The 20476-nt window shown below is 41.5% G+C and overlaps 1 protein-coding gene across 2 annotated transcripts in view; it reads left to right on the top strand.

The window, feature by feature from the left end:
- KLHL18 (kelch like family member 18) overlaps positions 1–20198 on the top strand; it is a 29541-nt gene extending 9343 nt beyond the window's left edge. Inside the window, exons 2-10 of one of the 2 annotated variants that reach the window (XM_063452831.1) lie at positions 5814–5944; positions 6396–6536; positions 8094–8292; positions 8418–8578; positions 10439–10575; positions 11320–11542; positions 15545–15649; positions 16370–16481; positions 17591–20198. In XM_063452831.1, the coding sequence (XP_063308901.1) occupies positions 5814–5944; positions 6396–6536; positions 8094–8292; positions 8418–8578; positions 10439–10575; positions 11320–11542; positions 15545–15649; positions 16370–16481; positions 17591–17977 (1596 nt within the window). In that variant the 3' untranslated portion in view covers positions 17978–20198. Of the gene's footprint in view, positions 1–5813; positions 5945–6395; positions 6537–8093; positions 8293–8417; positions 8579–10438; positions 10576–11304; positions 11543–15544; positions 15650–16369; positions 16482–17590 lie in introns of both variants that reach the window. The other variant, XM_063452830.1, reaches the window with a different exon arrangement.
- Positions 20199–20476: the final 278 nt, after the last annotated feature.

The following is a 20476-nucleotide window of genomic DNA, read 5'->3' as shown; positions in this document are numbered from 1 at the left end:
CTCTCTCTCTGTCGGGGTGTGTCTCTCTCTCTCTGTCGGGGTGTGTCTCTCTCTCTCTCTGTCGGGGTGTGTGTCTCTCTCTCTCTCTGTCGGGGTGTGTGTCTCTCTCTCTCTCTGTCGGGGTGTGTGTGTCTCTCTCTCTCTCTGTCGGGGTGTGTGTGTCTCTCTCTCTCTCTGTCGGGGTGTGTGTGTCTCTCTCTCTCTCTCTGTCGGGGTGTGTGTGTCTCTCTCTCTCTCTCTGTCGGGGTGTGTGTGTCTCTCTCTCTCTCTCTGTCGGGGTGTGTGTGTCTCTCTCTCTCTGTCGGGGTGTGTGTCTCTCTCTCTCTCTCTCTCTGTCGGGGTGTGTCTCTCTCTCTCTCTGTCGGGGTGTGTGTCTCTCTCTCTCTCTGTCGGGGTGTGTGTCTCTCTCTCTCTCTGTCGGGGTGTGTGTCTCTCTCTCTCTCTGTCGGGGTGTGTGTGTCTCTCTCTCTCTCTGTCGGGGTGTGTGTGTCTCTCTCTCTCTCTCTGTCGGGGTGTGTGTGTCTCTCTCTCTCTCTGTCGGGGTGTGTGTGTCTCTCTCTCTCTCTCTGTCGGGGTGTGTGTCTCTCTCTCTCTCTGTCGGGGTGTGTGTCTCTCTCTCTCTCTGTCGGGGTGTGTGTCTCTCTCTCTGTCGGGGTGTGTGTGTCTCTCTCTCTCTGTCGGGGTGTGTGTGTCTCTCTCTCTCTCTGTCGGGGTGTGTGTGTCTCTCTCTCTCTCTCTGTCGGGGTGTGTGTGTCTCTCTCTCTCTCTGTCGGGGTGTGTGTGTCTCTCTCTCTCTCTCTGTCGGGGTGTGTGTGTCTCTCTCTCTCTGTCGGGGTGTGTGTGTCTCTCTCTCTCTCTGTCGGGGTGTGTGTGTCTCTCTCTCTCTCTCTGTCGGGGTGTGTGTGTCTCTCTCTCTCTCTGTCGGGGTGTGTGTGTCTCTCTCTCTCTCTCTGTCGGGGTGTGTGTCTCTCTCTCTCTCTGTCGGGGTGTGTGTCTCTCTCTCTCTCTGTCGGGGTGTGTGTCTCTCTCTCTGTCGGGGTGTGTGTGTCTCTCTCTCTCTGTCGGGGTGTGTGTCTCTCTCTCTCTCTCTCTGTCGGTGTGTGTGTGTGTCTCAAAATGAGCTGGCATGGAAACCAACCCACAATGCAGAACACACAATAAAAGGCATGCACACGACAAAGCTCAGCTCCCTACCTTTCCACAGCTTGAGAAATGCACAAAAAGTCCCAAAACAACTGCAAACAATTTCCAGAATGGCTCCAAAACTCGTTGCAAAAGCCGCTCCAGCACCTCCACACTCAACACCACGTGCTACCCACAGGCTCCAGCATGCAAGGGGCGGTGCTGTAAACCTTCCAGGTGCAATGCATCCTGGGGAAACTTGCTTTGTATTGCGAAACAAATTTGTAAACCGAGGCATTATTTTCTATGGATTTTCATTTGTAAACCGAAAATTATGTTAACCGAGGCGTTTGTAAACCGAGGTCCCACTGTATATATATCTCTATCTTATCAGGGCTTGACAAATTTGTTGGGAATATAGGAGCCAGCTAAAAGTCACGTGGTGAATAAATGGCTTATTTGCTTACCGTAATCCAGCGCCGGACTCCCTCCGCACTGGTGACCACTCCTCCTCCATCGACTACAGCTCCCGAGTGGAGCCGAATGCGCAACCAGAGGCGCACTCGGATTCAAACCCGCCCATAGTAAAAGTATTTCTCAATGCTTTCATATGGGCATCTTTTTTGACACTGGACCCCGTGAGGATGTTCAGCGTCAGATTAGTGTGATTTACTCCGTGTAATTCACGGAAGCGGCCTCTAGTGGCTGTCATGAAGACGGCCACTAGAGGCTGGATTGACCCTGCGCTATGTCAGCTGCAGGCTTAAACTTAGGGGGACTTAGCACCCAGAACACGTCATTGCTGCTGAAGTGGTCTGGGTGCCTATAGTGGCCCTCTAAAGTGTTAACTTCAATTATAACAACTTTGGTAATTTGAAGTGGTCATGGTGGTAGCACTATGTATGTGAAAATCTTCCACTTGCAGAGCGCCTGTAGAGCTTAGCTAGCTCTCCTCTATCTACCTGAGGAAGGAAGGCTAGATCGACTTAAAAAATAATTCTAAAAAAAAATAACAATAATTTGTCTGTGTAAGTATCTGTGTACATGTTTTGTATGAAGACAAATCTATGCACAGTTACTATTTTATTCTATATTTCTGTGCTGGCTATGCAATCCATGTTTAAAAAATTTATATAAAAAATTAAAAAATACTGCTTGGGAGTGAAAGGGTGAGACTGGCAGTATGTCTGTTGTCTCCTGTCTATAACCACTTTCAGAATCCTTGTAATCCCATGGGGTCTGATGGCACTATGCCCTGTCCTATATAAACATGAGTGATATTTAATCCTGCATATCATTTTATTTGTGTATTATGGCAGCCAAATGTGCATAAATAAAATACACTTCATTCTGCCTAAATGCATCACATGCCACCCAACATCATTACTGATCCTAAATTAGTTGGTTTAATTGACAGATCACACAGTTGGCTGAGAATGGCTGTTGGCATCAAACTGGCGTTGCTGTGTGTGTGACTGGTGATTTGTAAACTGAGAGATGACAGCATGACACGGTCCATACACCCTAATCAGATTATAGGGCAATACGACTTGTTTAATCGGCACATACTTTGTGTTCATCTGTGAGCACACATTCTTTACATGGCAAAACTCTGCGTTACTTATTAGCTTGCAAATAAAAGGCAACCTGTAACACATCACCTGGCACCCCGACTGGGTACCTCAGTTGAAGGATGCTCCTAGCGCTTCCAGAGGGCTCTCCCAGCACTCCAGCAGTCACCATAACCACCGTAGACTCCTTCAGAGAGCAAAACAGGAACAAGCTCTTACAAGAGCTTAGTAGTGATATAGCAAGAGAGTATGACCAGCATAGCAATCCCTTGTAGCAGATTCCCCCAATTAGAGACGGCACTTCAAATTGAGGGTGAAGTAGAACTGAAGCTTTAATCAAACACTCTGCTTTTATGCCCATTTTACAAACCTAGTACCGCCCACAGGGTTTTGAAGAACAACCAATCCAATACGTACACTATAGTAAAACACTCCCATTCATTCCCACAAAATCCTCCTCTCTGCCTGTGATATAATTACTGAACACAATGGGTTAATGTAATTATCACAGGCAGGAAAAATATACTTTTTATACATGTACTGTAACTTTAAAACTATACATTCAATTCACATATTATTAATCCGCACACTCAAAATACAAACATACCCCAAAATCATACAAATCCCTTCAGTAGTTCAAAAGTTAGCTGGAAGTCCTTTATGACCGACCGCAAGCACATTTTCATGCCCAAAACAGTTCCATATATTTGGGCTGTGCGGTCGGTCAATTTCACACTGAAAAAATTACTAAATCCCATTCGAATGCACGAATGGGCACCATTCGTGCAATTGGCTCAGTATAGCAGTACATTCAAACTGCCGAACGGGACTTAGTCTCTGTGGCTAAAAACCTCAGTGGAGGAGAAGGTAAGGGTCAGCGGTGTTCGTTGAAATGTGCAGCCGATTTCAGTTCCATGAATTTGGCTGCACACACCGCTGACTGCGTCCGAATAAACAAAGATGGCCACCGCCAGGTGTTCGTTTGTACGAACGGCAGCCCCCCAGCGGTCGGTAATTTACCTACAGCAGGCTCCCAGCCTGGGAGGTAAAGTGATGGCCATTGGAGGCACCTCAGGTTTTATAGGAGACATTGGCTAAGGTAGACAGAGGGAGCTGGCCACCCGCCCTACTACTTCACCAAATACGCAACCAGACATATGGTTTCCTTAAATCCGACCGCAGATCACAACAACAAAGTTGTCTGGAAACCACGGCCAGGGTTGTGTTTGCATGTATGGGCATATGTCATATAGTATCAGATTGACTCTCTTGCTACATTCGACATTCTCAGCATTACTTTTTGACTAGCAGAGACATGTTGATATTAAGGGCCGTATCGCTATAACTACTAGGAGTCTCGCCCCCTGGTGGCCACAATAAGACGATAGGGAAACTAACTTACTGCTCATTGAGCTGGGTCTTGGGTTTTAACCCACAGGTGACTGGTGGATTAGAATACTGAGAAAGCTTTTTTTACCTCAGTACCTGTCTACGGGAAATCCCTTATCGCCCCCTCTCTCATTAATTCCCACAGAGAGGGTCCGTCACCCAGCCCAGCACACCATACACTTGGTATTCCAACCAGTGTATCCTTTCCCCCTTACCTACAAATTTGCATTTCTTTACTGTATATTATGTTGTTGGTTCTCGGCTAGTTGACTGCGACTATTTGTTTCATACCCAGTCAGACAACTATAGCCGGGATAGATATTTTGATGTATATCTATTAATAAAGTATTACTTTTAACTATTCTCTTTGAGATTTTGGTGCACACTCTAATTCAGGAACAGGTCTTTTCTCTCCCCTCCCCCTTTCTTTTTGTACAGGAAAAATATACTTTTTATACATGTACTGTAACTTTAAAACTATACATTCAATTCACATATTATTAATCCGCACACTCAAAATACAAACATACCCCAAAATCATACAAATCCCTCCAGTAGTTCAAAAGTTAGCTGGAAGTCCTTTATGACCGACCGCAAGCACATTTTCATGCCCAAAACAGTTCCATATATTTGGGCTGTGCGGTCGGTCAATTTCACACTGAAAAAATTACTAAATCCCATTCGAATGCACGAATGGGCACCATTCGTGCAATTGGCTCAGTATAGCAGTACATTCAAACTGCCGAACGGGACTTAGTCTCTGTGGCTAAAAACCTCAGTGGAGGAGAAGGTAAGGGTCAGCGGTGTTCGTTGAAATGTGCAGCCGATTTCAGTTCCATGAATTTGGCTGCACACACCGCTGACTGCGTCCGAATAAACAAAGATGGCCACCGCCAGGTGTTCGTTTGTACGAACGGCAGCCCCCCAGCGGTCGGTAATTTACCTACAGCAGGCTCCCAGCCTGGGAGGTAAAGTGATGGCACACTTCCACTTCTGGGGGCGTCCGCCTGTACAGCACTTGGTTCAGTAAGCTCCATTTACTGAACCAAGTGGGAGAAAGCCATAGACAAAGGATTTTAAAGGTCTGGGGACATAGTCTTCAAGGGGCATTGTCACACAAAGTCTCAAGATGTCCCCAGACGGTTCTTAAAAGGCCAGCATGGTCCAATATAAGCCCAAATATAGTTCTTAAAAGGCCAGAAACAGCACAATGAAATACAATCTGCCCAAATACCGTATTTAAAGGGCCATAATCCCAAGGCATAAGGCGGGCAATAAGTCCCCTCCAAAAACTAGTGGCGAGGTCTCTTTCGCAATACAACCCTTCCTGAAAGGATGCCCAGCAAGCGGTTAATGAATAACCAGTAGAATATTTTACGTGAAAACCAATCATTTCATGTAATACTCCGCTTGCCATAGCTCTAACAAATCTATCCTTTTGGTACAAATAAATGCACTCAGAAAGGGTTATTTTGTATTTGCATTCAAATTTGACTTTAGAATCCTGTAATCCTGTTGGCTCGGTGCTAAACCACATGGTACTTTGTTTATACTCGGCTTATATTGGCACTCTTGTATTTGTATTTACCTGGCACTCTTTTCTATTTCTTTCTAATAGCAACCCTGTATGTTCCTCTGAAATTTACATAAAGTTACAAACATCTCGCCTAAACATATAAAACCAAACTAGTCCACCTTTTTTGTTTCTAATTATTCTTCGTTACATTTCAGGTCGGAGAGCATAAATTCAGCGCCCACCGGATTGTTTTAGCAGCTTCCATCCCTTACTTCCACGCCATGTTCACCAACGACATGATCGAGTGCAAGCAGGATGAGATAGTCATGCAGGGAATGGACCCCAGGTAATTAACTCTGACAGGGTGCTCTCTGCTGCAAGACCAGTATGTGTAGTAACCTGACCTCCCTCCCGTGCTGGCAATTTATATAGCTCCAACATATTCTGCAGTGGTGTGTGTGTGTATATATATATATATTTATATATTTTAACTGCTTCACTCTACTCCACCCGTGTGCTGATCGAGTATTATTTATTGGTCATTTTTTTTTAAAAAATATATATATAAGAAGAAAACCATACACATATCCGGATCAGCAGTACAATGCATCATTAGCATATTGACATCGGAATGCTAGCATCCGGCGATTGGTCAGTCTGGTTTAAGGAATGAACTCTATAACATGCAGAACTGTGCTCTTATAGCTTAATAAATTATTGTAGTCTTAAAAGTACCTACCTCCTGATTTTGAAAGTCCACAACAAAGCAAATAATTGTTTAATTTTTATCTCCTCAGCGCCCTGGAAGCTCTCATAAATTTTGCCTATAACGGTCATCTTGCCATCGACCAGCAAAATGTCCAGTCCCTGCTAATGGGAGCCAGCTTCCTACAGCTCCAAAACATAAAGGACGAGTGCTGCTCATTTCTCAGGGAAAGGTAAGTGTTTGTCTGTAACTGTGCCCCGTTCATTGTCCGTACAGCTTATTATACCATAAAGGTAGGTATGTCTGTAACTGTGCCCCCCCCGTTCATTGTCTGTACAGCTTATTATACCATAAAGGTAGGTATGTGTCTGTAACTGTGCCCCGTTCATTGTCTGTACAGCTTATTATACCATAAAGGTAGGTATGTGTCTGTAACTGTGCCCCGTTCATTGTCTGTACAGCTTATTATACCATAAAGGTAGGTATGTGTCTGTAACCTGCTGTCACAACGTTAAAACCACTGACAAATAACGTGAATATCATAACGTGAATATCATTGATTATATAGTTACAATGGCACCTGTCAAGATGCACAGTTACTTCTTGAATTTCCTGTGTTGGAAGCAGAAAAAAATGGACAGGTGAAAAGATCTGAGTGACTTTGACAAGGGCCAAATAGTGATGGCTAGCCGACTGGGTCAGAGCATCTCCAAAACTGCAAGTCTTGTGGGGTGTGGCTAGTAACTACCAAAAGTGGGGCAAGGATGGACAACCGGTGAACCGTCGTCATGATCATACGCACCCGAGGCTCATTGATGCATGTTTGGAGCGAAGGCTAGCCTGCCTGGCCTGATCACACAGAAGATATATTTGCAGAGTAGCTCAAATTTCTGAAAAACCTAATGTTGGCCATAATACAGCAGTGTCAGAACACACAATGCATATGTGGCTGCATAGCTGCAGACAGGTTAAAGTGCCCGAGATGACCCCTGGCTACTGCCATAAGTGTCTTTGTTGCGGACGTGAGCGCCAGAACTTTACCATGGAGCAATGGAAGAAGGTTGCCTAGTCTGACGTTTTCTTTTACATCGGCTGCATAGCAGGATGCGTGTGCGTTGTTTTCATGGGGAAGAGATGGTAGCAGGATGCACTATGGGGAAGAAGGCAGGCTTGCAGAGGCAGTGTTATGCTCTGGGAAACCGCTAGTCCTGGAATTAATTTGACACATACCACCTACCTAGAAATTGCAGAACGCATACATCCCTTCATGGCAATGATATTCCCTGATAGCTGCCTGCTCTTTCAGCAGGATAATGCAGCCTGCCACACTGCAAAAATTGCTCAGGAATGGTTTTAGGAATATGATAAAGAGTTAGGTCACCAAATTCCCCAGATCTCAATCTGAGCAAATGTGGGATGTGCTTAAACAACAAGTTCGATTCATGGAGGCCCCTCCTCACAACTTGCAGGATTTGAAGGATCTGCTGCTAATGTCTTGGTGCCAGATACTACAGGACACGTTCAGAGGTCTTGTGGAGTCCATGCCTCGATGCATCAGAGCGGTTTTGGCAGCACAAGGTGGGCAGACATGATATTAGGCAGGTTTTAATGTTGCGACTGATAAGTGGATATTATTCATTATATATACAGTTTATTTCGCCACTTAAAGGGAAAAATAATTCAGAATTTTACTACTCCGTTTTATGGGGTTTTTTTTGGTGAGGAAATGAGAAGAAAGCGCTGAAATCTCAATATTTTTATGTTTGTGTTTTTTCTTTCTTGGTCATAGATTGCACCCAAAGAACTGCCTGGGGGTGCGCCAGTTTGCGGAGACCATGATGTGTGCTGTGCTGTATGACGCTGCCAATTGCTTTATCCATGAGCACTTTGTGGAGGTTTCCATGTCCGAAGAGTTTCTGACCTTGGGCTTTGAGGAGGTGCTGGAACTGTTTTCCAGGGATGAGCTGAATGTCAAGGCAGAAGAGCAGGTACTAAGTGGGTTAGCTTGATATTGGGTTGTAGCTATTGAAATACAGTATGATCAGGACTCCCAACAGTCCAAATTCTGGACCCATATCCCATGTTAAACCGATGATCTCTTTGTGTCTGGCAGGTATTCGAAGCGGCTTTGGCGTGGGTGCGATATGACCGCGAGCAGAGGGAGGTTTTGGTACCAGAGCTCCTCTGTAAGATCCGCCTTCCACTGTGCCGGCCTCACTTTCTCACCGACCGCGTCCAACAGGATGACTTGGTTCGCTGCTGCCACAAGTGCCGGTAATGTGTTTTTTGGGTTTGGTATAGCTGCAGTGTAAAAGACGGAACTTTTATAAATGTTAAAGGAACGCTCCAATGATAACATTTATTTAACAATGTAGATATATGCCTAAAGTCTAAAAACTGCTGGCAAAAGCTGCATATTTCTTGTCTGCAGTATTTACCCTAACTCCGCCCAGACTTTCTGTGGCTGTCCAATCACAGACTTCCCAATGCAGTTCAATGAGGAGTCTTTGCAAGGCAGGTGCTCTGGGCAGTTGCTGCCTCTTTAGTTTAACTCCACTGAGCTAAACAACCAGGAAGTAACAGGACCTCTTGTCTGATTGACAGCCAAGGGGGTTATTACATTTATAAATTAATTTTGTTCCAAGTTATACTGAAGTCGTGTTTTTGTAAAATGGAAAAAAAGGCGCACTCTTCATGCATAAAGCACTTTAGGGATCTGGAGTGTCGTTTTTAGTGAGATGTCACTTTGGTCAGTGCTATGAAAGATGTAAACTGTATTATAGATACAAAAAAATTAAAAAGGTGCGCTGTGTCTTTAAATTCTTAAAATACTTTAAAGAATTTAAAGACAGCGCACCTTTTTAATTTTTTTTGTATTTAACTTGCAAGGGTCACGACTAATTCTTAAAGGGTGCTGCTATATGTGTATATAAATACATTTTGTATATATGCCGTTGAATTAAGATTTTATAAGCGCCATTTTTTCACTTGTTTCAACTTCTTGTATTATAGATAGTCATGGTTTGGTGCTTGTTCATGTAGCGTTCCCTTTAATTTGCTCTGTTTGAAGATCACACATTGTCTCAATCAAGCCAGTGATGTGAAGAGTCTGACCCTATTTATAGGAAAATACAACTGTTTAAATTCTTGGCTCGTCGGTACTTAACACAATGGTGTGGTCCTCTGCAGAGAAGCTTTACAGTGAATTGTGACTTCTTCGGGAATAAAACATTGAAAATCCCCTATAACTGAGTTAACCAATGTACAGTGCTTCATTTTGTTTTAACATGTATATTAAATTTAGTAAGTCTCAGTCCAGGCACAGCCAGGGCACCAAATGCAAATGAATAAGGGAATTGAGACATTGTTTCCCTTTCTCCTTCTAGACTTTCACTTCGCAGAGAATGAGAACATTGATAACAATAATTTGAAGGGGAATCAAGATGGAGGTTGCTGGATAGATATGAGAATTCTACATACAATAATATTTTTCAGATCTCACAAAAAACACATTTGTTAAATATAAGGGTTAAAGGAACACTATAGGATTGGGAACACAAACATGTTAAAACCACCATCTAGCCCCCCTGCACCCCTGCCACCCTCTGGCCTCCCTAAATATAGTAAAATATTGCTTGTATTCAAGTCTGCAGCTGCTGCCTCTGCCCCTGATCTGCCTGCTGACATCATCAGAAGTGGTGATCTGAGCCAATCACAGTGCCTCCCATAGAATTGGCTGAGACTGTCAAACAGGCAGATCAGGGGCAGAGCCAGCACAAACACAGTCCTGGCCAATCCACATCTACTCCTTGATTCAATTAATCTCTATGAGGAAAGTTCAGTATCTCCATGGAGAGGGTGGAGACACTGCATGTCAGTCACACTGTGCAGCACTGCCCCAGGAAGCACCTCTAGTAGCCATCTGAGGGGTAGCCAGTGAAGTTATCCCTAGGCTGTAATGTAAACACTGCATTTTCTCTGAAAATACATTTACTGCAAAAAGCCTGAATGGAATGATTTTACTCACCAGAACAAATACAATAAGCTGTAGTTGTTCTGGTGACTGTAGTGTCCCTTTAAGTAAACAGAAGATTAGAAATCCTAGGAAGTGACGTTGGATCTTGTGCTTTGCAGGGATCTAGTGGATGAAGCAAAGGATTATCACCTCATGCCAGAGCGACGACCTCATCTTCCGGCATTCAAAACTCGTCCCCGCTGCTGCACGTCCATTGCTGGACTGATTTATGCAGTGGGAGGGCTAAACTCAGCAGGTATCTTGTACTCCTACCTTTTTAGAGATGAACTCCGCTCTCATTGTATGACAAAATAAGGGCAATATTATTCAGCTGCATGGAAGCAATGTAGATGATTGGGATGAAGTTTATACATCTAATGTGGAAGTAGGACCTTCTGCTTTAATGATATCTGACGAGATGCTTTAGTCCTGGTGTCCAGGGAACCCAGAAATGTATTAAAGTGTTCAAAAAAAGATTTCACTCTTACATGGACAGCAGTGCCACGCAACTCTGGCACCATAACAAATATATAAATACAAATAGCTAAAGATGAATAATATGTTCAGTTGCATCTAATCACCCCTTCCTCCTGCTCTTCTTCCAAAAAGATTGTCCCAGTTAGACAGTGCTCCTCCATTAAACCTGAGAGCGCTCGTTCATTGCTTCAGAACTTAACATTTCTGGACACGTTCATTGGTTTTGTGGAGGACATGCCTCTATGTATCAGAGCTGATCTGAGGGGATCTACATGATATTATGCACGTGGTTTTAATGTAGTGATCAGTGTCATTTAATGCTGTCTTTTCCCTAATGTTTTCTATTCCCGGGAGGCCTTATTAGATAATTGTGCTAAACATAAAACCACTTTATTTTTATTTTTTTTAATTGTATTTTTTGTGTTTTGTTTTTGTTGGTTTATTGGTTTTATCACTAGCCCTTTTGGTTTGCGGCATTATTCACAATTAAATGTTTTAAGATGAGTAGCACATTTTTACGCAGGTGACTCACTGAATGTAGTCGAAGTCTATGACCCAATTGCCAATCGATGGGAGAAGTGTCAACCAATGACAACGGCTCGCAGTCGGGTGGGGGTGGCTGTTGTTAATGGACTTCTTTATGCCATTGGCGGCTACGATGGGCAATCAAGGTTGAGCACCGTGGAAGTGTACAACCCAGAGACGGACACTTGGACCAAAGTCGGCAGCATGAACAGCAAGAGGAGGTAAAGCTCATCCACTCCCTGTAGATTTCCTTTTGGTCTTTCTGATTGTATGTTGATATACGTATTCCTTATGTAATAAGAGAAGCCGTCAATGCTGTGTGCTCAAATATTATTGTATCTTTTTAATTGCTGGAGTACTCCTTGTAGATTAAATGTCTATAGTAAATCAGTATTGCTTTTTTGCTGTAACTCACCTGTTTAAGTTAAATCCTTTTTATTTTCTGCACACTTTTGCTCTTTCTCAGTCAAAAAGAATTATTATCCTAACATGGTGGCAGTACAACAAGTGGGTTATGCCTCCTATGTTAGGACAAGCAATCTTCAAAAGAAAATGTATTAATAAGACCTCCTCCTGACGGTATATAAGATTGCGTCAGTTCTTCTTTGTCCCAGCATGGGGTGGACAGCGATCTCCTCATGGTGAGGCACACTGGTTGTAGCCAGGGGGACCCAGCACGAATGCGGTTACGGAGTGCTTGGGGTTAGCCGCATTTATGCCGAGGATGTTCCCGGCAATCCAAAATGGTGCTTCTGGGAGTCACGCCGATGATGTGGCAGGCCATGCGCCTGCGCACAGAGGTGGAAATTATGCCCAGGAGGAGGCCTTGCATTCCACCACAGTTCAGATCTGCACTGCAAAATTGCCACATAATTCTAATTGAAAAAGCCTAATTTAAGCTGTGCAAGATCCTGCTATCCGTCTGGATGCTGTGTAGTGTGGATCTGCTGTGTCACAACCCAACCCACACGCTCGGAGTCTCTATCTTAAAAACAAAACAAAAATAAAAACACCCCTGTTTTTATTTTAAATATATATTGATTTAACTTATATGAAAAATTTCAGATATGTTTAATCCTGCATCACCGGACAAGCTGGGCAAGGAGAAACTCCCTGTTTCTAAGAAAGCGGTTTCAAAATCTAAGCACCAATTATGCAGTGACTGTGGTACTCCCCTGCCAGACGAGTCTAAAGGGAAGATTTGTTCCCATTGTTCGTCTGGATTAATTGAGCAAACAAATGGATATGCAATCCTTCCTTCCTTTTGTTTCAAGAAAATTTGGCTCAGACGTTTGTCATTTAAAGAGACTGCAATTTCTAGTGTTCCACTGGCAACACAAGAACAGACTATAAAAGGGCACAAAAGGAGGCGATCTCTATCAAGGTCAGAAGTATCTTCTGGATGATGTTCTGCTTCTGAATTTTCTAAGTCTTCAGGTACATCATCTAGTGTGGAGATGGGATTCACACCGGACAAACTGAGAAAATTTAGTTAAAGAAGTTTCTTAGGTATGAAATGAAGACCCATCTTCAAAACCAAAAGAAAAAGAGGTGTACCAGTTTTACCAAAGCTTCTCAATTTAATACAAAGAGAATGGAAAAACCAGTAAAGGAGAGATTTATTTCCAGGCATTTTAAGGACCTCTTCAAAATATGTGGGAGTAACTGCCTAAAGTAGACTTTCAGGTAACACCGTTATCTAAAAACAAACCCACAAACATACCGATTGGAGAAGTGTCCGGGCTAAAGGATCCGATGGACAAGCGAGCGGAAACATCTTCTTAGTGAGCTTTCCAATCTGCTGTTTCAATGCAAGACGGCTTTGGCAGAAGCAGCGGTGGCTAAAGCCTTAATGGATTGTATAGTGCATGGTACAGACCAAGATCTATCCCATCTTATGTTACATTTGAAGTTATCAAACGAATATATCATAGATATGTCGGAAGAAATTCTCAAATTAGCAGCTCGTATTATGGGTCTGTCATTGGTATCCAGAAGAGCCTAGTGGTTAACAAACTGGATGGCTGACACTGCTTCTAAATCCGCTCGGTGTGAATTACCTCTAGAAAGGGACATCTTTGGAAGCGCTTATCAGACTAAACTAAAAGGCTCTTCCTCAAGATAGGAAACCACGTTACAAAAATATTCTGTTTCGTACCAGCAGAAATTATGGGTATCAAGAGACTCTAAAAAAGATACCAAATTTGGTGATAAGCAGAACACTTGACAGGATGAAAAGAGGAAATTCTGACGTCAAAAGAGTTGGAGGAAGGCTTCAATATTTTTTTCATATAGAAACAAAACAGCACAAAAGAGTGTGGTGCACCGCTACAGACAAATATATGGTGTGTGGTCACCCCAAAAATAGAGACAATAAAATAAATTATACATATGTTAAAATATTCCTCTTTATCAGAGTGTAAATACAGCAATCCAGATAAAGATAAGATTGTCTTGATATTTAATCATTTCTAGTAAAACATAGTGTAAAACCACGGACAAATGATAATACGAAAGGGGGATAATATTGCATTCACAAACATAAAGTTCAAAAAGGCATATCAGAAGGTCCAAAGACCCTTCTACCATATACAACAGTGGTCTCTCAGCAGAAGTCCTGGTTGGAGTCCTCCCTAGTAGATGTGATGTGATGGTTCTCCTTAAATTAAAGTAAAACCAGGCTGCAGGATACCCCTGGAAGCGCTTGTATACCGACCGGTTTCGTCAGTGAGGCTTTGTCAAGTTAAAGCAGATTCTTACTGTCCAAAACCAATGATGTCCGTAATAGGTGTCACGTGTTTCCTGTTAATCATCCATAAAGATGGCCGACCGGGATCATCCCGGCGACGTGAATAATCCCTGTTTGAGTAAAGCGCCAAGAATACATTCCTGGCCGCTTAATCCACATTCCCTTCCAGGTGGCAACATTTTACTTGGAAATAAAATCAATTAATCATAAGGCATACCTTTTTATATGAATCCCCAAAATTATGGCTGCCCAGGATCACCATCGCGACCAAAAAGTTGCGCATGGACTTAGTATTTAACCCAAATCCGTTATCGTGGTTCATGCCTTGGACCAATGCCAAAAAAATCCAGGGCGTACACAAAAAAAGAACATGTCAATAAGACAATTTACAGAATATAAACTCCATAGGGACACTGCAAATAATATAAAAATGATAATGTATAAATATTAGACATTATTAAGATACACATCAGAAACTTTATACAACTTTTCACAATACGGTATCAAATGCCAGTGCAATACAAATATTGTTATCATAATACAATAGAAACACCCTGAACAATCACAAGTGGAAAAACTTAAAGTGGGGAGGTAAAAACACAAACAAATGAACACTTTACCTATAAATATTTATACCCCACTTTGTAGAATCTGACAAAAAGGACTCCTTCCAGGCCTCTCAAAACATGCACAAAATATTAGATCTACAGGAGGAAGAAAAAGGACATCACAGTGTACGATCTTAAATGTATACTGATAGTGGTGTTCAAGGTTACACTCACAACAATAACATTGATTGAAGGCACATCAATAATAAGGTTGACTGGCGGTCTTCCCTACGTATAAGGGCATACAGGAGAAATAAAAGTAAAATAATAAGTGCAGACTATTGTTAACATGTGTGTTAACCTAAGTTGTGGTTTCTGAAGTCCTGCCCTTATCTGTGTTACTGGGATCTTTCTATATCACGCTTGTACTGCCACCATATTTAAAAACAGAGATTTTTACTTATCGTAAATAATTTTTTCCTTCATATGGTGGCAGTACAAATGCCCTCCCTACTTTTCATAATAAATAATTTTTGCATTTAATTGTAGTCCTTATTATTTCTTGGTATAAAGTGACCTGAAGGTTTTAAAGGAATCTTATATACTGTGATAAGCGGAAACTTGCTAATAAATGTACATTTTCTTTTGAAGATTGCTTGCCCCACCATAACAGACACAACCCACTTGTTGTACTGCCACCATATGAAGGAAAACATTATTTACGTAAGAAAAAAATTCTGTTTTCCAACTCGTTCCCAAGACCAACTCTCCATAAGTATCATCACTGTTGGAAAATGGCACAAGCACTGCGTGTGTGTGTGTGTGTGTGTGTGTATATATAGAGTTAACACCCACCTGTCCTCCAGTCTCTTGGCCATGTGTTACAGCCTCCATTCGATCACCTCTTGTCTCACATTCTCTTCCAGTGCTATGGGGACAGTAGTCTTGGATGGACAGATTTACGTGTGCGGAGGGTATGATGGGAATTGTTCATTGAATTCCGTGGAGACGTATTCTCCAGAAACAGACAAGTAAGAAAACTAATGTTAAGATTGTATTTTATTTTATTTTTTAAAAATTTCACTGAATTCTGCTTTAGTGCTACCAAGCCCTTGTGTTCCAGTTTAGCCAGTCCCCTGAACGATCTTCATCTTATTCTCCAGCTAGAGTTTCATGCAGAGCTCTTGACTAAACTGGATTTATGGAGAATGAACAAGAAAAGACAATCTCCGATCCATTTTCCATATATGTTGATTTAGTCCACAAGTTATTTGCGGTTTTCTTGTCCTTTCACAATTCTCACTTTCATAAATAAACGTAACTTTTGGTTACCTCATTGATTCCAATTAACATGTCTTTAAAAATGAATTATTTTACTTAACCCAAGTGCTATTTTGCTATTTTCTCTTTATTGTATGTAACATTTAATTCTTCCTGCATTGCAACTGTCTTTCTTTTTACTACACTACACATTACCATTTATAGCTTACATCACATGTTAATTAATGTCTTTATTACAGACTCTTTTCTTTTTAATATTACATGACTGGAGTTTTTTGATTTTAAGTATTGGTGTGTGCAAGTATAGAATATATCTTTTTTAATTTTGTAAAAAAAAAAATTCTGTATAATGTTATTGATCATTTTAATATCTCGGGGCACAGGAGTCCTTTTCTTTGAATATTACACTGCAGCTGAATTCTCTAGATTTGGTTATTGCCCCAGGGGTTAATTGTTTTTCCTTCTGTTAGGTGGACAGAGGTTACGCCGATGAGCTCCAATCGCAGTGCAGCGGGAGTGGCCATATTTGAAGGCAGGATCTACGTATCGGGGGGACATGATGGACTGCAGATCTTTAATACTGTATGTGCTCATAGCTTTCCTGTCATTGTATTTTGCTGTTCTGTTTACATGGAGGTGGTTACAGGACAAATGATCAAGTCATGTCCAGGCACCACACTATTGAAAAGACTCTAAGTGGTGTCTGTGTAAATCATTCTTATTCTAGTGACCCCGTGTGGTCAGAATCTATACGAACAGGAGAATATTTGGATACTTTTTGAAAACCTCTCAGTGGCAATAACCTAGTGGAACATAGCGTGGATTCTACGTAACTGTAAAAATTTGTAACCTTGTAATTGTCCCCTTCTATTTTGGTAGGGGTTTTGATCATTAATCTACATACAACTTTGTTCACTCACTTGATAATTTATATCATAACCACCTCCTTGTCGGTTGGATTTTTATTAAAAATAATCTCTGTACATATTTGTAACCACCTTATTAGGTTAGATTGTTGCTAATACTGACTTCTGATAAATGGATATGCAACACTAACATTGCACTTGAAGTTGCTACTTAGGACCATACTCCGTGTATTTGATTATCTACTGTCACATTTTGTATTACTCTTATTATTTTGGATTTATGGGTAATTACATTTTTATATTCTACTTGTCTGTAAAAGGTTATGTTTTAATTCAGACCACATATTTCTGTTTTCTCTAGTTAATTAGGAGGGCTGAAACCCCTCGATCTGGTGGTGGATCACACACTCAATGTTGACACTTTTTTTTAGTGTTGACAAGTCCTTTGCCGTATAAAAATCCCCTTAATAACGCCTTTTTGTTTTCCTTACTTTTGTAAATACTAATTAAAATGTTGTGGTATAGTGATCTCATTGAGCACCTTTGGAAACCCCTCTGTTTGTACATTATTCCTCCTGGTAGGTGAGTCCATGCTGAATTTTGTGAGTTTGCTAGAGTCCACGTTGGCAGGAAGTACGGCAAATCTTATTTGTGTGAAATGTCTGCTTGTGCCTTTACTTATAATAATGATTTGTGTGCAATTCTAAAAGTATAAAAACAACAGCTTTATCTAAAGTGTGTGTGTGTGTGTGTGTGTTGATTTGAATGCATTTGCTTGAGGTTTCTTAATGTTCTCATATTGCATTTTTTCCCCCCTCTCCCTAGATGGAATATTACAACCATCACACAGCTATGTGGCACCCTGTAGCCAGCATGCTCAACAAGCGTTGCCGCCACGGTGCTGCCTCTCTGGGCAGCAAGATGTTTGTCTGCGGAGGATACGATGGCTCAGCTTTTCTCAGCATTGCCGAAGTTTACAACTCCATAGCCGACCAGTGGTACCTCATCACCCCTATGAACACTAGACGGAGCCGCGTATCATTAGTGGCCAACTGTGGCCGCCTCTATGCCGTGGGAGGCTACGATGGCCAGTCCAACTTGAACTCAGTAGAAATGTATGACCCCGAGACCAACCGCTGGACATTCATGGCCCCAATGGTGTGTCACGAAGGAGGAGTAGGGGTGGGATGCATACTTCTTCTAACCATATAGCAGCTAGGGACGCCAGATCTCCCCATCCTATGAGGGACATCCTTGGCGTCCATCCTTTTTTTTTTTTTTTATTAATGTGAAATTTAAGACAATAAGGTACATCTCCAGGTGCTCAAGTCCACTCCACGTTTTGGCTATCCTGTTCATCCTTCTCATTTTTATATTATCCAAGTAACTTTCTGACAATCTCCTTACAGAGGCAACTAACTCTCTCAAAAGAATGTATTTAGTGATCAGTCTTTCGTGGTCTGATGACCAGTGCGGTTCAGAACATCACAATGCAGTGATACCCAATGACCTGACTCTGCAGGACTTAACGTGGGTTTTGAAGAGACCGTGTTTGGATTACAAAGCTCCTTCGAGTACACTGATGCAGCTGTTGCACCAAAGTGATTGTGAGCGCTGTGTATTTAGCTTTGTATGAGCGGATGGTAGAATTTGTCTCTGCTGTCACAGAGCTTGCAATTAATAGGCATAGCTTGTATTCTTATTTATAGTAGACAGACAATACCAAGATACTGTTATGGTGCCATATATTCTCCTTAAACAAATCCAGTGTTTTTCTAAAGCCCTGGATGCTACGTCATTTATTTGGCACATTTATTTAATTTAATTAACTTTCATCTCAGAATTAATGTTTTTCATTCTGTCCAGTGTCTGATATGTTCTTATATACATTTTTCCCCATCGCTGATATTAGGCTTTTCATTATATTTGTATTCATGGCATTATCCTTGTCTGATCCTTCTTAAAACATTTTACTGCGATCTATCAATATTCAAATGAATGCCCATGTTAGGATTGTTTGCCCTCCACAAGTCCATCCAGGGTGACTAGCAACATAATGTACCTTTCTTAGTAATTCTGTATGGTGAGCCGTGGCCAGCAGTCCTTGGTTATTAAAGTGTTAGAATATAAGAATGAATTGGGAATACACGTGTATTAGTCCATCTATCTTTATGCATTGAGGCATGAGATTTAGTCCATTTGTAAGACTATTTTGTGCAAACTTTATATTTCTTTAAATTCGAAAGAGTATTTGATACTCTGCAAAATATCTGCATTGCATTCTCAGCTACACATCTAAGCATTACTGGGCATTAAAATAGTGCTGAGCTTCTGTGATCACCAGATGAGGTTAATAGGAGTTGTGGTAGAAAAACTGGTGGACTGCCATGGCCTTGTTCTGTAATTTGTAGGATCTTCTCAATCAAGCTGTCGTGAGCACAACCTCACATTGGAGCGTAACCAGACACTTAATAGTTGCTCCATCTGGCAGTCCCAGTATCCAGAACATTGTTGGAAATGTATGTTGCTCTGTTGAGTTCAAACCGTATGCAAAACTCTGTTAATTAGTCTTCAAGCAATGAAGGCAAACAGTGGAGTTTAGTCTCTAAATACATAGTGCAATATTAGGTTTACATAAACTATTTTTGTTTTGTGTGTGTGTGTGTGTGTGTAGGCTCACATGATGTGTAGAATCTGCAGCAAATAGCCCAGAAATTTGAAAGTCTATTGACCGAAGCCGATATGTAAAGCTTAGTAATAATTTCTTATGACCAAAGTATTGGCCTTTTCTGGACTGTGAGAATGAATGAAAACCGCCAAATATGTACAATTCTAATCTACCTTTGGAAATGTCAACGTTACATGAGCGATGAACCTAAAACCCATTCCAGTCGATGTACCGTCACGTCTTTTTGTTGTCTCTCGGAGGTCAGCAGATCTGTGTGCTATCATGTTCACTGTTGTAGTATTTGGTAAACCTTGTATCATTGATCCCACCCCGGTCCCCTCATGACATCTTCTTTCGATGTAAATTTTTACTTTATTATTGTATGGATTTTTTAAAAGTATCCATTACCCTATCTTAGTTCTACTGAATGGTCCCTTTGCTTCCGAACGATTTAATTTCTGGTTGCTTTTCAGAGACCTGCTTTCTGGGGTAAACGATATAGATAATGGTTTCGTACACTCTCCAACACTGACCATAGATTCCAAGTCTGATGGGACTGACGTGTGATAATAGGTGATACTACAGACAGACTTTCCTTATATTCTACTATCAATGGTTAAGACTTTCTCTGTGAAACAAATTCTATTTAAACTTGTTTTGTGTAGTATTTAATGGGGGGAAGGGCACAGTATATATTCATTCTATTAAACTTTTGGTGTTTTAATTTGGATATCTGAATAGACGAGTTCCAGACTCCTGCTGTCTGTAATCATTTGTAAAAATCCACTCGGTCTGCGTTATGGTTTTATTGTTCTGGCCTTTGTATTTTCCATTAGTCTGTAGTTAATCTCTTAATGTGTGTTTGTTCGATGTGCTGAATACATCCCTAGGATGCCAAAGCTTTGATTGGTGGAAGTGGTTTTCTCATGGATTTCTGGAGATTCTTCCAGGAATGTATTCATTGAACACAGTTGCAGTGAATTGAAAACTAGATTTTAAAAATGAGACCAGATGCACTGATTTAGGAAAATTCTCCAACGTTC

The sequence above is a fragment of the Pelobates fuscus genome, chromosome 4 (genome assembly GCF_036172605.1).
Source record: "Pelobates fuscus isolate aPelFus1 chromosome 4, aPelFus1.pri, whole genome shotgun sequence".
NCBI classification, from domain to species: Eukaryota; Metazoa; Chordata; class Amphibia; order Anura; family Pelobatidae; genus Pelobates; species Pelobates fuscus.
Note: the sequence above shows the minus strand (reverse complement) of the source record. Positions and strands in the feature narration are given on the sequence as shown.